The 13,114-nt window shown below is 51.8% G+C and overlaps 1 protein-coding gene across 11 annotated transcripts in view; it reads right to left on the bottom strand.

Moving 5' to 3' along the window:
• Nucleotides 1-3,478: 3,478 nt before the first annotated feature.
• TMEM229B (transmembrane protein 229B) overlaps nt 3,479-13,114 on the bottom strand; it is a 43,977-nt gene continuing 34,341 nt past the window's right edge. For 4 of the 11 annotated variants that reach the window (XM_047797001.1, XM_047797000.1, XM_047797004.1 and 1 more), the window contains one exon: nt 3,479-7,137. In XM_047797001.1, coding sequence (XP_047652957.1) covers nt 6,613-7,137 — 525 coding nt within the window. In that variant the 3' untranslated portion in view covers nt 3,479-6,612. Of the gene's footprint in view, nt 7,138-11,148; nt 11,317-13,114 lie in introns of those variants that run through there. The other 7 variants (XM_047797008.1, XM_047797007.1, XM_047797003.1 and 4 more) reach the window with 7 other exon arrangements.

The raw sequence follows: 13,114 nt of genomic DNA on the forward strand, positions 1-13,114 counted from the left end.
AGAAACCAAACACAGCCACCTCTGGGTCATGCGGGCCCTCATCCATGACCCCGCCTCCAGGAGATCAGGACAGATGCTGGGCTATGAGGGGTCCCCCGCTCTGCTTGCAGTCTTCCCCTCCCATATCCCACTCCCCTGGCAGGGTTCCCCTGGAGGAGCCGGGCCAGGCCCCCCAATTCTCCTTCCCATCCCTCTCCCCTCCCCCTGACCCAGGCCTCCAGGACCCTACACTCTCGGACCCCTGCCCACTTCTCTCGCCCTCACCCTGTGCTCCTCCTCACCCCCCTTTCTCAACAAGCTCCAACCACACTAGGCTTTTATGTGTTCCTCAAACAATCCAGACTCCTTCCCACCTTCGGGCCTTTGTACTGTCTGTTTTTTCTGCTTGAAATGCTCTTTCCCCGTCTTCACCCTCCTCATTATCCAGATTTCCATCTAAACATCATCTCTTTCCCAAAGACCTCTCGGGGGCCTCCAATCTAATGGTGCTCCCCCTTCATTTGCATATCACTCTGTTCTAATGCGGTACAGCCTGCTATTTTCTTTTGTTTATTAGCGTTCTCCCTGCCTTGGTTTCTAAGACATTTCATGATCTTAGCCTAGCTTCCTGTGGACTCCATCCTTCATCCTGGGAGCTCCTAAAATCCACAGAGCCACCTGCTCTCCCTGTGAGTTCCCAGCCTCTGCCCATGTTGTCTCTTTTACCTGGAGGCCTATGCTTCATCCCCTCTGTTGGCTATCAGACATAGACCTATTTCCTGACCCCCTAAATCTAGGTAACCCCTTGTCCCTCAATCAGCCCATCAGCGTTCTCTGCATCCTGTAATTGGGGTGTAGCCCTCAGGTGGGGAGGGCAGTGATGAGTCTGCCTTGTTCCCTGTGGTGCTGCAAACCTAGCCCAGGACCTGGCGCTTAGTAGGGTGAATGAATGAATGAAGGGCTGCTGCACGGACAGCACTGGAAGAACTTGGCTACTGCGGCTGGCAGCTGCCACGCTGAGAGTTTCCAGGGAGACAGCTCTTATCCTGAGTTTGCCTGAACTAAATCAAGAGCTGAGGCCAGGGAGAGCATGAAGTAAACAGAGCCCAGGGATGCTGGCGCTGTAATTGAGCTCATCCGTCTCTAGTCGGGCTGAGAGAGGGAGTAAGAGTGTTCCAGGAAGGGGAACACAGGGCTGAAGGCCCAGAGGCAGTGATCGGGGAGCTGCCAGGGGAACCACAAGTCATTCTCCCTGGATTGTGCCCGACTGAGGGGTAGGCAGGAAATGAGGCCAAACCACAAAGCCTCGCTGAGATGGTGAACTTGATCCTAAAGGTAATGGGAAATCATTAAAGAGACCGGAGTAGGGAGTGAGGTGGTCAGAGCGTCATCTCAACAGGAAAATCACTGCAGCTACGGGATGTGCCTTGGGATGGAGAGCCCCATATCCAGCCTAAAGCCTTGAGTTCTCTCCCAGGTTTCCCCATACTGTACTTCCAGCTCTCACTCTTAAAGGAATTCCCAAATGGGTACAGAATACAGGGCACATCACAAGTTTTCTCTCCACAGCGTCTTCTGCTAACATTGAAACAAAAGAGCGATGTAGTAAATTGGGGGTGTAGGAGTTCCCGTTGTGGCTCAGTGGGTTAGGAACCTGATGAGTATCCATGAGGTTGCGGGTTCCACCCCTGGCCTTGCTCAGAGGGTTAAGGATCCAGTGTTGCTGTGAGCTGTGGTGTAGGTCACAGACACAGCTCGGATCCCTCATTGCTGTGGCTCTGGCGTAGGCCAGCAGCTGCAACTCCAATTTAATACCTAGCCTGAGAACTTCGATATGTCATGGGTGCGGCCATAGAAAGCCAAAAATAAATAAAATTGATCAATCAATCAATCAAATAAATTGGGGTCGTAGACTGGGGGCCACCAGACCTCCTCTGTAAAATAGGGAAATGGTGGTGCTCCCCTCCAACAGGAGAAAATTCAAGAATGAGTGTGAGCGCTCAGGGCAGTGCCTTATCACAATCCCAGTCCTAGCAGTGGTGGTGCCAGCAGTGGTAAGAACCACAGCTGTTATCAAAAGTATTAAGACCGGCTCTTCTAACGTAGAGTCTGATGAGTCAGGAGGTTCCTTGAATTGGGTGAGGTTGGGGCAGAGATGCTGAGGAAGGAACGTATCGAGTAGGGTACGTCATTGAGCAGAATACAGCCAGTGAAGAAGGGGCTCTAGTCTCCTCAGCCTTCTTGTTCTAGGGCCTATCTCTTGCCTATTCTCTGAAGCTTCATCAGGCAGAGCTTGGGTCATGATGTATGCCTCTTTCTTTTTATAAAAACCTGCTCTAATGGACCAGCCTTGTAAATTTGTTTATACTAACAGGTACCTGATTGTTGGGTCTTGCTCCTTTTTATAAGGGGAAAGAAATGAATGCCATCAAGCGAGGAGGGGAGGGGAGTTCCTGTCATGGCCCAGGGGAAAGGAATCCAACTAGGAACCATGAGGTTGCGGGTTTCATCCCTGGCCTCGGTCAGTGGGTTAAGGATCTGGTGTTGCTGTGAGCTGTGGTGTAGGTTGCAGACGCAGCTTGGATCTGGCATTGCTGTGGCTGTGGTGTAGGCCAGCCACTGTAGTTCGGATTAGACCCCTAGCCTGGGAACCTCCATATGCCAAGGGTGAGGCCCTAAAAAGCAAAAAAAAAAAAAAAAAAGAGTAGGGGAGGGAGAGGGCCTTCTCAATGATTCAGAAAGCACACTGCCTACTCCATTCAAAAAACCTGCAGGTGTTCTACAGCCTGGCTATGGAGGAAGGGGGTATGGCACCGGCCGTTTTGGTTTGGTTAAACTGGCTGAGCAAATTCTGAACCCTCCATCCTCTTCCAGGGAGCTGAAAAGTGGGAAGGAGCATGGTGTGGAAGTGGAGAGAAGAATGAGGGGTGCTAGATAGAGCCGAGGTACATAGAGCGGGCAGGGATGCACTTCCTGGGAAAAGCAGTGGAGGGGAGGGCAGAACTCTCTGTTTCTAAAGAGCACAACTTTCAAAGTAACAGCAAGTAAGGGGTTCTGGCCTTCTAGCTCTTTGGGGCACCCTCAGCCTCTTTTCATGGGCCCCGCCACCCCGCAAGACATCACAGGTCAGGGATGGCATTTTCGAGAGGAACCTGTCTCATGGGCACATGTGGCTAACCTATAGCCAACCTAGATATTGCCTGGGCTTCCCCATCCTCCTTGCAGCCTGGGCCCGAGGTCAGGACTGGACCAGATGACACTACTGATGGGGAATGGGGGGCTGGGGCTGATGGAGAGTTCAGATTACCAGAGAGGGCCAGAGCAGAGATGGTGGAAAGGACTGGTGGAGGGTGCCACCTGCCCTCCCGGGAGCATGGCCCCACCTGCAGCCCTCTGGCTTTAGGTCTGTGTGATGCCCGAGTGTGAGGGGCCCGGCCTCCAGCAGCCCCTAGGAAAAGGGCTCCAAACAGAAGAAACAGAGATGGGTCTGAGCCAGTCCTGCAACACAAACACCAGTATATTTTATGTGCACGAATGTGAAAAGAAAGAGACAAAAAGACCAATGGAGACAGAGCAGGCAATGGGCACACAAACCAATTATGTAACCTTCTGAAGAGCTGCCGTAGCTGGGAGACCGACCCATCCGCCTCAAAGGCTCTTTTGCAGAGCAGGGACCTGCAGCTCCTCTAGGCCTGGGGTGACCTCAGGGTGGAAGGCACTCTGCCTGCCTTAGCCATTGCTCCTTCAGGCCTGGGCCTCCCACCTTTCTGCATCCCCTGTGATGATGTCTGCAGAGCCCAGAGCTTCATAAACACAGGTTCTCATGAATGGACCAGCTCAGTGGCTGCCTCCCCAGGAGACCTGTGCAGAAAATGAGGGACTAGGACGAAAGGACTTTGTGGGCACTCCCTAGGTTATTATTGCTGTGAATAAGCATGGGCCATTGTGACATACTGGCATCAGAGGAGGCACAGCACAAGGGACAGGATACCTAGCAGACATCAGAAGCGATTCAACCATGCAGGGTAGCACATGGCGATCTGTGACTCAGAGATGCTGCCATGTCCAGTTGAGAGAAGCCCAGGACACCAGAGGTTCATAAACAGCAGATTCTCTCCTGCTCTGCAGGGCTGGGATCCCTCAAAACTTTGAGTCCCTGGGCACTAAGAGATTGGGGTCCTGAAGATACCCAAAAATGCAAGAGTTGAGGTCTGGGTGACCTCTGGTGAGCTCTGAGCCTGCAGATCCTGTGGTCAAGCTCCAGGCCATCACCTCCCTTTGCTGGGGGCTCTGTGCCCTACGAGGGACAGTAGGAGCCACGGGGCACATGGATGAAGCAGAAGCACAGTGCTCTGCATGTTGCCAGCCAGGCAGGTTTACTTGGGAACCTCTCATACTTGGGAGTTTATAGGACCCAGAGAGCTGGTGCCAGGGAATGCTGACAGGGCAACATCTGGATCAGCTGGACCTGGCCAGGCCATCCAAGGGCTTGCTCTCGTGGAGAATCGTGGAGGCCTTGGGCTGGGAGACATCAATAAGCTGACCACCAGATTCTGCTGTGGAGGGGACAGCAAAGGTGAGAGGTGTGGTCTAAGGGCCCATGTGGGGGGCTTGGAGGGGTGCTGGAGATGGAGATCACACAGAGGAGGGGGAAAAACCAAGGAAGCCATTATCCAGAGGGAACAGGGAACCTGATGATAATCTCCCTCTTGAGTCCCCTCCACCTGTCATTGGGAAGCAATTGGTCCCCATTGGAAGGCTGAGTCCCTGGAAGCCCCACATCCTGGAATGGGGGCCACAGTAAAATCAAAGGGAGGGTTAACCCCTGAAAAATGTAGTTTGTGCCTGGACTTGAGGAACCTGCCCAGGACGTAGAGGCTGGGCCCTTCACCCATCCTAGACAGGGTCAGCCACTGAACGCAGCCCTACCAGGCTCTCCCAGCCTTTCTCCTAATCTGGGACATCACGCATGCCCATCCCCCAGCCCCTCCACCCTAGTTGGTGCTGTCTGCACAGTCCAGGTGAAGCAAGAAGAGGAGGTGCTCTCCACAGGTGGTATTATTACTTTTAATGTTCTATAAAAAGGGAAAGGCTAATTTCTACCTAAGAGTCCTAGTAATGGTCAAGAAGAGACTGTACCATGGGATAGGCTGCGTTCTGATGGACCCCTCCCCTCAGGGGGTGGGGGGCAGAGCCCGAAGTGGGCTGCAGTTAGGATTTCACCTGTCCACTGCCAGCAATGGACCCGTCATGGGGGAAGGTGGGGCAACCGAAATGACAATGCCCATGAGCATGGCAGAGTTAATACTGTTGCTGGAACAAGCTCGAAGGGTCGGCCTTTCTGCGAGGGGTGGGGAGGGGGTAGCCCTGAGGAGGTTTTGCTGCAGGGCTGGGGCTATGGCAGAACCAGAACGGACCCCTTCCCACTAAGGATACTTTGAAGACCCTCCCAAAGCTGAAAGGCCCTCTTTTTCTCACTCACGCATTCTCCATGGCTCTCCAACAGTGGATCCCTGCTCCTCCACCGCCTAGAAAGCTAGATTGCCCCAGACTGGTTTGAAAATAAACGGGTCCGGTGTCTCTACTGCCTATCCCATCCCCCTACCCCTGAACTGATTTGTCTCTGGGTCCCCGTTGTGTTTCCGTGAGGCCCATATTGGCCTGACTGTGCTTTGGAGCCATCCTCAGTTTTTAGCCACTGCAGGGAGGTGGCGTGGAGAAGAGCACCAGGGGCACTGCCACAGCTCACCAGACCAGGGTGGTGAGGAGACGGAACGGGGGAACTTCCCAGGCATCAGACCGCAGAACAGTGGAGTGAAGGCTGCAAGAGGGCAGGAGAGGTCTGCTCAGGGTTCTATCTCTGGCAGCTGCTGTGTTGGCCAGGGAGTTGCAGGTAGGAGCAGGTGGGGTAGCTGTCGCGGATAAAGGGGCTGCTAGTGGTAAAGGCTTTGACAGTAAGAGAAAACGGGGGAAACGCCACCGAACACACAGGGATTGAAACCTCCAAAAGCCCAAGGTTGGTGGGAATCCAGCACCAGGGGGGGAGCCCCAGAAGGCCAAGGGAGCAGCATGGGGTCCTGGGGGAGGAGAGAAGAGCCAAGGGAAGGCCTTCCAGCTTTGCAGACCAGCACTCCTGCCAATCAGCCTCCTGGCTGCCCAGTCTCTTGTTAGGCTGCAGCTCAGCAGGCCCCCTAGGGAGGTATTGGTTGCAAGCAAGCACCTTAATATTGCCTAATGGAACCAGCCAAACCCCAGCTGAACCAGGTGAGAGGGAGGGAGCTGGCCACTGCCGCAGCCCAAAGCCACCTCCGGCCTTGCCTCCCCCCTGCTGCCCCATTCCCAGAGTCCCTTAGCCAGAACAGGGCCTGCTGCTTTCAAAGTCACCCGCAGAGTCCAGTCCCTGCGTCGCCACGGGCCTCCGGCCCCTAGCCTCTGAGCTGGGCTGGGATCCACCGACCCTTCCCCAAAGTCCCTCTGCCGTCTCCACGCCCCGCCCCCAACTCCCGCCCACCGTGGAGGGGATGCGCGCACTGTGTGCCCTACGGGGCAGGGTTTGTGCTGTACAGAGGGAGCAACCCCACCAGCTTGGTACCCTTGCCCGTACCCCCGGGGCCCCACCTAGCGGCCCCCGACTCAGTCAGTCTTGACATGGCCGTTGGCCAGGGCCAGGGGGCTGCTGGGCTCCCCGGGCTCAGCGTCCTTGTCAAAGCGGAGGCGGAGGGTGTTTCGGATGATGAACTGCTCCATGATGAGGGCCCCGCAGAACCAGGGCACGGCGTACTCCAGGGTGATGAGGCCCATGAAGTCAAAGTCGAACTGGGAGTAGTCCCAGGGGCAGGCGTTGAACTGGCGCAGGATGAAGCCGGTGGTGAACTCCCACAGGTAGGTCCAGAGCGTGTAGATGAGGCAGCGCACCAGCAGCGGGCAGCGGCCCCGCAGGCGCAGGTACATGCGCTCCACGATGAGGATGGACGTGCCGTAGATGAAGAGCGCCCACACGCTGGTGACCCCCGGGAACTTCCAGTTAAAGTTCACCACGAACTCCCAGGCGGCCGTGAACATCACCTCGCAGAAGTAGCCGTGGATGGCGTACAGGTACCAGCGGGACAGCGCTGTCAGGGGCTCTGCCGACGCCATGGCGTGGACCAGGGCTGGCTGCTGGGAATGCAGAGGAGACACGGGTGAGGAAGGAGGGGTCGGAGGGGCTCCTGCTACTGCCTTGCCACCGCCAGGCTCAGGTCTCTGATGTGACCAGACTGGGGGAAGGGATTTCAAACCTGCCTCTACCTTTCTCTTTGGTTACCTACGGTGAACTGGAGATTGGCACTGGCCACCTGCCCCTTGGTGGACTGACTCATAAGCCACTGCAACTGCTGACCCTAAACACCCCTTGAAAGGAGCTCAGGGTGGCGATCAGGAGTGAGGTGCTCTGTGCGCCAGGAAAACTGGCACAACAGGTCTTCATTAGATATTTTCTTTCTTTCCTTTTTTTTCCTTCTCCCCTTGTCTTTTTAGGGCCACACCCATAGCATATGGAGGTTCCCAGGCTAGGAGTCTAATCAGAGCTACAGCTGCCAGCCTATGCCACTGCCACCACCACAGCCACACCAGACCAGAGCCGCCTCAGCGACCTACACCACAGCTCACAGCAACCCCGGATCCTTCACCCACTGAGCTTTGCCAGGGATCAAACCTTCATCCTCATGGATACTAAGTCAGAATCGTTTCTGCTGAGCCACAACGGGAACTTCCAGATATTTAGATATTTTCGGAAGATTTCATGAGCCTAATTCTTGCATCTCCTCATATCTGGAAAAGCACTAAAATCCGTCATGATGACATCTGCTCTTGTGACTAGCAGTAACCTCCTGTAAAATGCGTGCATGGCTGCATGTACCTCCCCCTGCACCCAAATCACATATAGACTGACATTCCCCCCTACCTCTCCGGAGCAGTAGTTCAGAGCTATCTGAAATGCTGCCTCCCAGTCTACAGTCCTCATTTTGCCTCAAATAAAACTTAATTCTAACTTTCAGTTTGTGCGTATTTTTTACGTCCAACACAGATCCTATCCCTTTATTTCATGTTCCTTACCTGAGTCAAGAAGGCATGAGAAAAGAAAGAAAACAGTCTCACTGGCTTCCTCTGACCATCTCTACTCAAGTGCTACTTGGAGGGAGGTGTCTACTACACTCCCTATCATAACTTATTTGTGGTCCGTGGAAGAGTCAGCTCCCCTGGCCCACTGATCACCCCATTTCCATGCTACTTGGTGATTTTTCACCAGGGCCATCTACTGGATCCCCCACGCTTCCCCTACTTCTTCTCAACCAGATCCACATCACTCATATTTCTGAGATCTTTTCAAGCAGCCATCTTTTTTGTGTGTATGTGAACATAGACATAAAAGTTACCACTTTAACCATTTTAAAGTATACACTTAGGTGGTATTAGTACTTCTTATTGTTGTGCAACCATCACTACCAGCCATCTCCAAAATATTTTCATCATCCCAAACTGAAACTCCAAGCTCATTAAACGCTAACTCCCCATCCCCTCCCTAGAGCCCATGACAACCACTCTTCTACTTTGTCTCTATGAGTCTGACCACAGTAGGTATCTCATTTAAGTAGAATCACACTGTAGTTGTCCTATTGCACTGGCTTATTTCATGGTTCATCCCTTTTTAAGGCTATATAATATTCCACTGTGATCTGTCTAGATATATCATATTTTATCAATTCATCCATTAATGGGTATTTCCACATTCTGATTATTGTGAATAATGCTGCTCTGGATATGGGTATATAAATACCCATTCAAATCCCTGCTTTCAATTCTTTGGGGTGTATATACCCAGAAGTGGAAGAACAAGATCATAGGATAATTCAATTTTTATTTTCTGAGGCGTGGCCTTGCCGTTTTCCCAGGAGCTGTATGTACCATTTGACATTCCTACCAGCAGTGCATAAGGATTCCAATGCCTCCACATCCTTGCCTGCATTTGTCCTTTTCTGGTTTTAGATGATGGCCATCCCAATGGGTATGAAGTGGTTGCTCATTGGTTGCCCAATGGAGCAACCTTTGTCTTTAACTGCTCCATTAAGTGAGTTTTGGTGTTTAGTTTCGATGTTGAGAGAAAACCAGTGGGTTGAGAGAGGAAAGAGTCCTCCCCTCCACTTCTTATTTCTTCCCCTTCCTCTTTGGTTAAACCCCACCTGTCTTCATGGCCCCATCCTGATTCCCCAAAGACTGGCCTGGCCCTCCTCCAGGGATTGTGTGGATGACACATTTGGTGTTTTATCCACTGCCACCCCTATTTACTATTTCGAGGCACATGCCCTCTTGATCCAACCAGCCTGTGTACTCCTTGAGGGCAGTGAGAGTTTCCCATCCTCTGTTCTGCAGCCTTGGCACAGGCCTCCCCGGAGCAGGCATTCTCTAAATGACACGTCGTTGACGTGGAGGGCGGAGTGGGAGAATTCACGGTTTCATCAAGAAAGGAAAGGCAGGACAGAAGAACACGAACCCCAGCTCTGCCAGCTGCGAGTGGACTCCGGGCTGACACTTCTGTCAGTCCTCTCTCCAAGGTGGGAGTGGTGACAGAGGTTACCAAAATGACACTCACAGTCTACCAGCCCATCTGGGAATCTCAGCCTCATCTTTCAGCTGAAGCAGACTGAGCCACAAAAATACCCATGTACATTGCTTTGTGATCTTCCAAACACTTTCCTTCACATTTTGTCACAAAATTACAAAATTGAGACTCATGTGAAGGGCAGGTAGTTTTTGGGTTTTTTTGTTTTTGCTTTTTAGGGCCTCACCTTTGGCATATGGAAGGTCCCAGGCTCGGGGTCAAATCAGAGCTGCAGCTGCCGGCTTATACCACAGCCACAGCCACATGGGATCCGAGCCACATCTATGACCTACACCACAGCTCACAGCAATGCAGGATCCTCAACTCACTGAGGAAGGCCAGGAGTCAAACCCGTGTCCTCATGGATACTAGTTGGGTTCATTACTGCTGAGCCACAACGGGAACTCCAAGGGCAGGTAGTTTGACTCTCGTTTTTCAAAAAGAGGCAGTTGGGCTCAGAGAGAAGTCCCTTTCTCCATATCCCAGGACCAGTGAATGGAAGAGCTGAGACTAAGAGTCCCATCTGTGGTGCAGCAGGTTAAGGACCCAGAGTTGCTGCAGCTGTGGCACAGACCACAACTGTGGCATGGGTTCAGTCCCTGGCCAGGGAACTCCTGTGTGTCACAAGCGCAGCCAAAAAAGAAAAGAAAGAAAACAAAAAAAAAGAAGAGCAGAGACTAGAATCTATATCTTTTGATTTCTACTTCAAAACTTATCCCATTGCACACTACAGCCATCTCCTAGACATGCGTGCCTCATATCACTCCCCTGCTCAAAAACATTCAATGGCTCCCCATTTCCTAATGAAACGCTACAGTGTCCTGGGCCTAGCATTCAAGATGCTCCATGATCTCACTCCAATTTACTTTTTCAGCCTGGTTCTCACAGTCCAGCTCTCCCTGTCTTACCTCCATGCCTCCACAATCCTATCTATTGCGTTTTATGTGCCTTTCTCCCCTTGCCTCTGCAAGTAAAAACCCAGCTTACAGGTTACCTTCCGAACAAAATGTTTTCCATCCTCCCAACCACAAATCCTCTCTTCCTCCTCTGAATACCCACAGCACATGCTGGGCTCTCTCTTTGCTACTGATGATTTTCTGTCTCACTCTGTTGATAACTTGCAGTCCCCAGCCAGACATCTTTCCTGTGTTCTATACTATTAACCCCACTCCTTTCTGAATGCCACCTAAATGTCATATAGGCACTTCATACTTGTTTCCTAACTCAAACACATTATCTTCTCCCACAAACGTGTTTTCCTCTGAGCCCATCTTGATTAATGGCACCTAGTTAGTAGACAGAAACCCTGGTGTCACTCTTGTTTCTCTGCTTAACCCCCACTTGAAACTGAACTCCCTGTAGGTAAGGACTTTGTCGGATTCAGCACTGTATCCCCGGCTGTCTAGAATAGTGTCTCATACACAGTGAGCATTCAACAATGAAGACTTTTTAATCACTTAGCAATTGCTACAGAACCCGTCATCCTCAAACTCAGTGGCTTAAATCAACTCTCATTTATCATTACAACTCACGTGTCTGTGGGTTGGCAGATCTTGGCTAACCTTTATCATGAGACTGTGAGTCACCTGAGGGCTCCGCTCCCCTTGCTTCTCCTCCTTCTCCTGGGCCCAGCAGACCAGCCCCCGGCCCGCCCCTCTCACAGCAAGGGCAGAGGCCCAAAAGCAAGCACCACCGCTGCACCTGCACTTTTCAATACTGGGTAAGTGGTTGGGTCACACCCGCTAACATCTTATTGGCCCAAGCAAGTCACATGGCCAAGCTACCTAGCCAGCCATTAACGCCTATCCTTTCTACCGCTTAAATATCTTTGCAATCCATCTCCTCCCCTTAATTCCTCCTATTGCTGCTCTCATCCAAGCCGCATCATCTCTCACCTGGATGACGCTATTAGGCTCCCAGCTAGTCTTCCGGCTTTGCCTTGCTCCTTTCAAGGCACTCATCACACTGTGAAGGAGTGTGTTGAAACAGCTGTCTTTCTAAATTGCAAATCCAATGTTCCTCCCCACTTAAAGCCCATTAGTGGAGCTTCAACATCCACAGAGGAAAACTCAACCCCTTCGTGACCCACCGCTGCTTTGGGGCCTGTCCTGCAGATCTTTCCACTGCTGTTTTTGCCACCCAGGGTGCCTTCCCCACTATTACCACTGCCACCATTGCCACCCCCCTCCAACCCCATGCCCTGTGAAGCCTAATCCTCCTTCAAGATCTAGCTCTTCCTCTGTGAAGACCTTCCTAAGACCTGGCAACTCTGGAGCTGTCCACTGCCCTGTCCCCCTCTGCACCCTGTTTGCCTCGGTGACCACAGTTAGCACCAGGCTTTACCACGATTCGTGTGAAAGCCAGCATTAGTAGCCACTTGATGAATGTTTCATAGAATATTAGGAGAAAAACAGTAGGATTCAAAACAGAATACTTAATATGATTTTGATTTTGCAAAGGCATACCTACAAAAAATTTAGTTCCAGTCATCTCTGCATGGTAACATAAGTGATTTTTATTTCCTTCTTCTGTATTTATCTATTTTGCCTTTTTAGGGCCGCACCTGTGGCATATGGAGGTTCCCAGGCTAGGGGTCTAATTGGAGCTACAGCTGCCGGATCCTTAACCCACTGAGCAAGGCCAGGGATTGAACCTGCAACCTCATGGTTCCTAGTCAGATTTGTTCCTGCCGTGCCACGACGGGAACTCCTATTTCCTTCTTTATACCTTTTTGTAAACTCTTGAAATTTTTTCTAAACAGGTATGTGTCACTTTTCTAAAAATAAATTTTCTTAAAACCATCTGTTGGGAGTTCCCTGGTGGCCTAGCAGTTAAGGCCTAGCAGTTAAGGACTTGGCCTCATCACTGCCGAGGCTCAGGTTCGATCCCTGACCTGGGAACTTCCACATGCTGCAGGCGCGCCCAGAAACAAAACAAAAACCCATCTGTTGAATGACTATAATCATCTTTGTGCTTTGCATACAGAAGGTACTTGATAAATTTGCCAGACAAAGGAACCTAAAGAAACCTGAAATTGTGTAAAATTAACAATATACGTCCATCCCTCCTGAGCCAGTCCCAACAACAAACCGTGATTTCCAGATGTGAAGGGCGTGCAGTGGTTAAGCATCGGGGCCCCAGACCCTAACTGGCTGGGTCTGTGTCCTGCATGACAATACCCTCACCTGGGATCTAGGGCATGTTTACCTGACCTCTCTGTGCCTCAGTTTCCTTGTAATAAAGTGAGAATAACAAGCATAACCACCTCCGAGGGCTACATAGCAGGTATAGCAAGTGCTCCAAAAAGGATGGCTTTCGTTTCTGGCACAGAGCCAGGCTTCCTCTCCCTCCCACCCGAGGTGGGGTCATTCTGCAGCCCTCCGTGCCAAGCAGGTCAGGTCTTCACCTCCACCCAGAGCACCAACCTGGCAGCCAAGCGACCCGTGAAACCAGTAATTGCAGCCCACCGAAGAACAAAAACTCAGCCGAGGAGAATCA

The sequence above is a fragment of the Phacochoerus africanus genome, chromosome 9 (genome assembly GCF_016906955.1).
Source record: "Phacochoerus africanus isolate WHEZ1 chromosome 9, ROS_Pafr_v1, whole genome shotgun sequence".
In the NCBI taxonomy this organism is placed as follows: domain Eukaryota; kingdom Metazoa; phylum Chordata; class Mammalia; order Artiodactyla; family Suidae; genus Phacochoerus; species Phacochoerus africanus.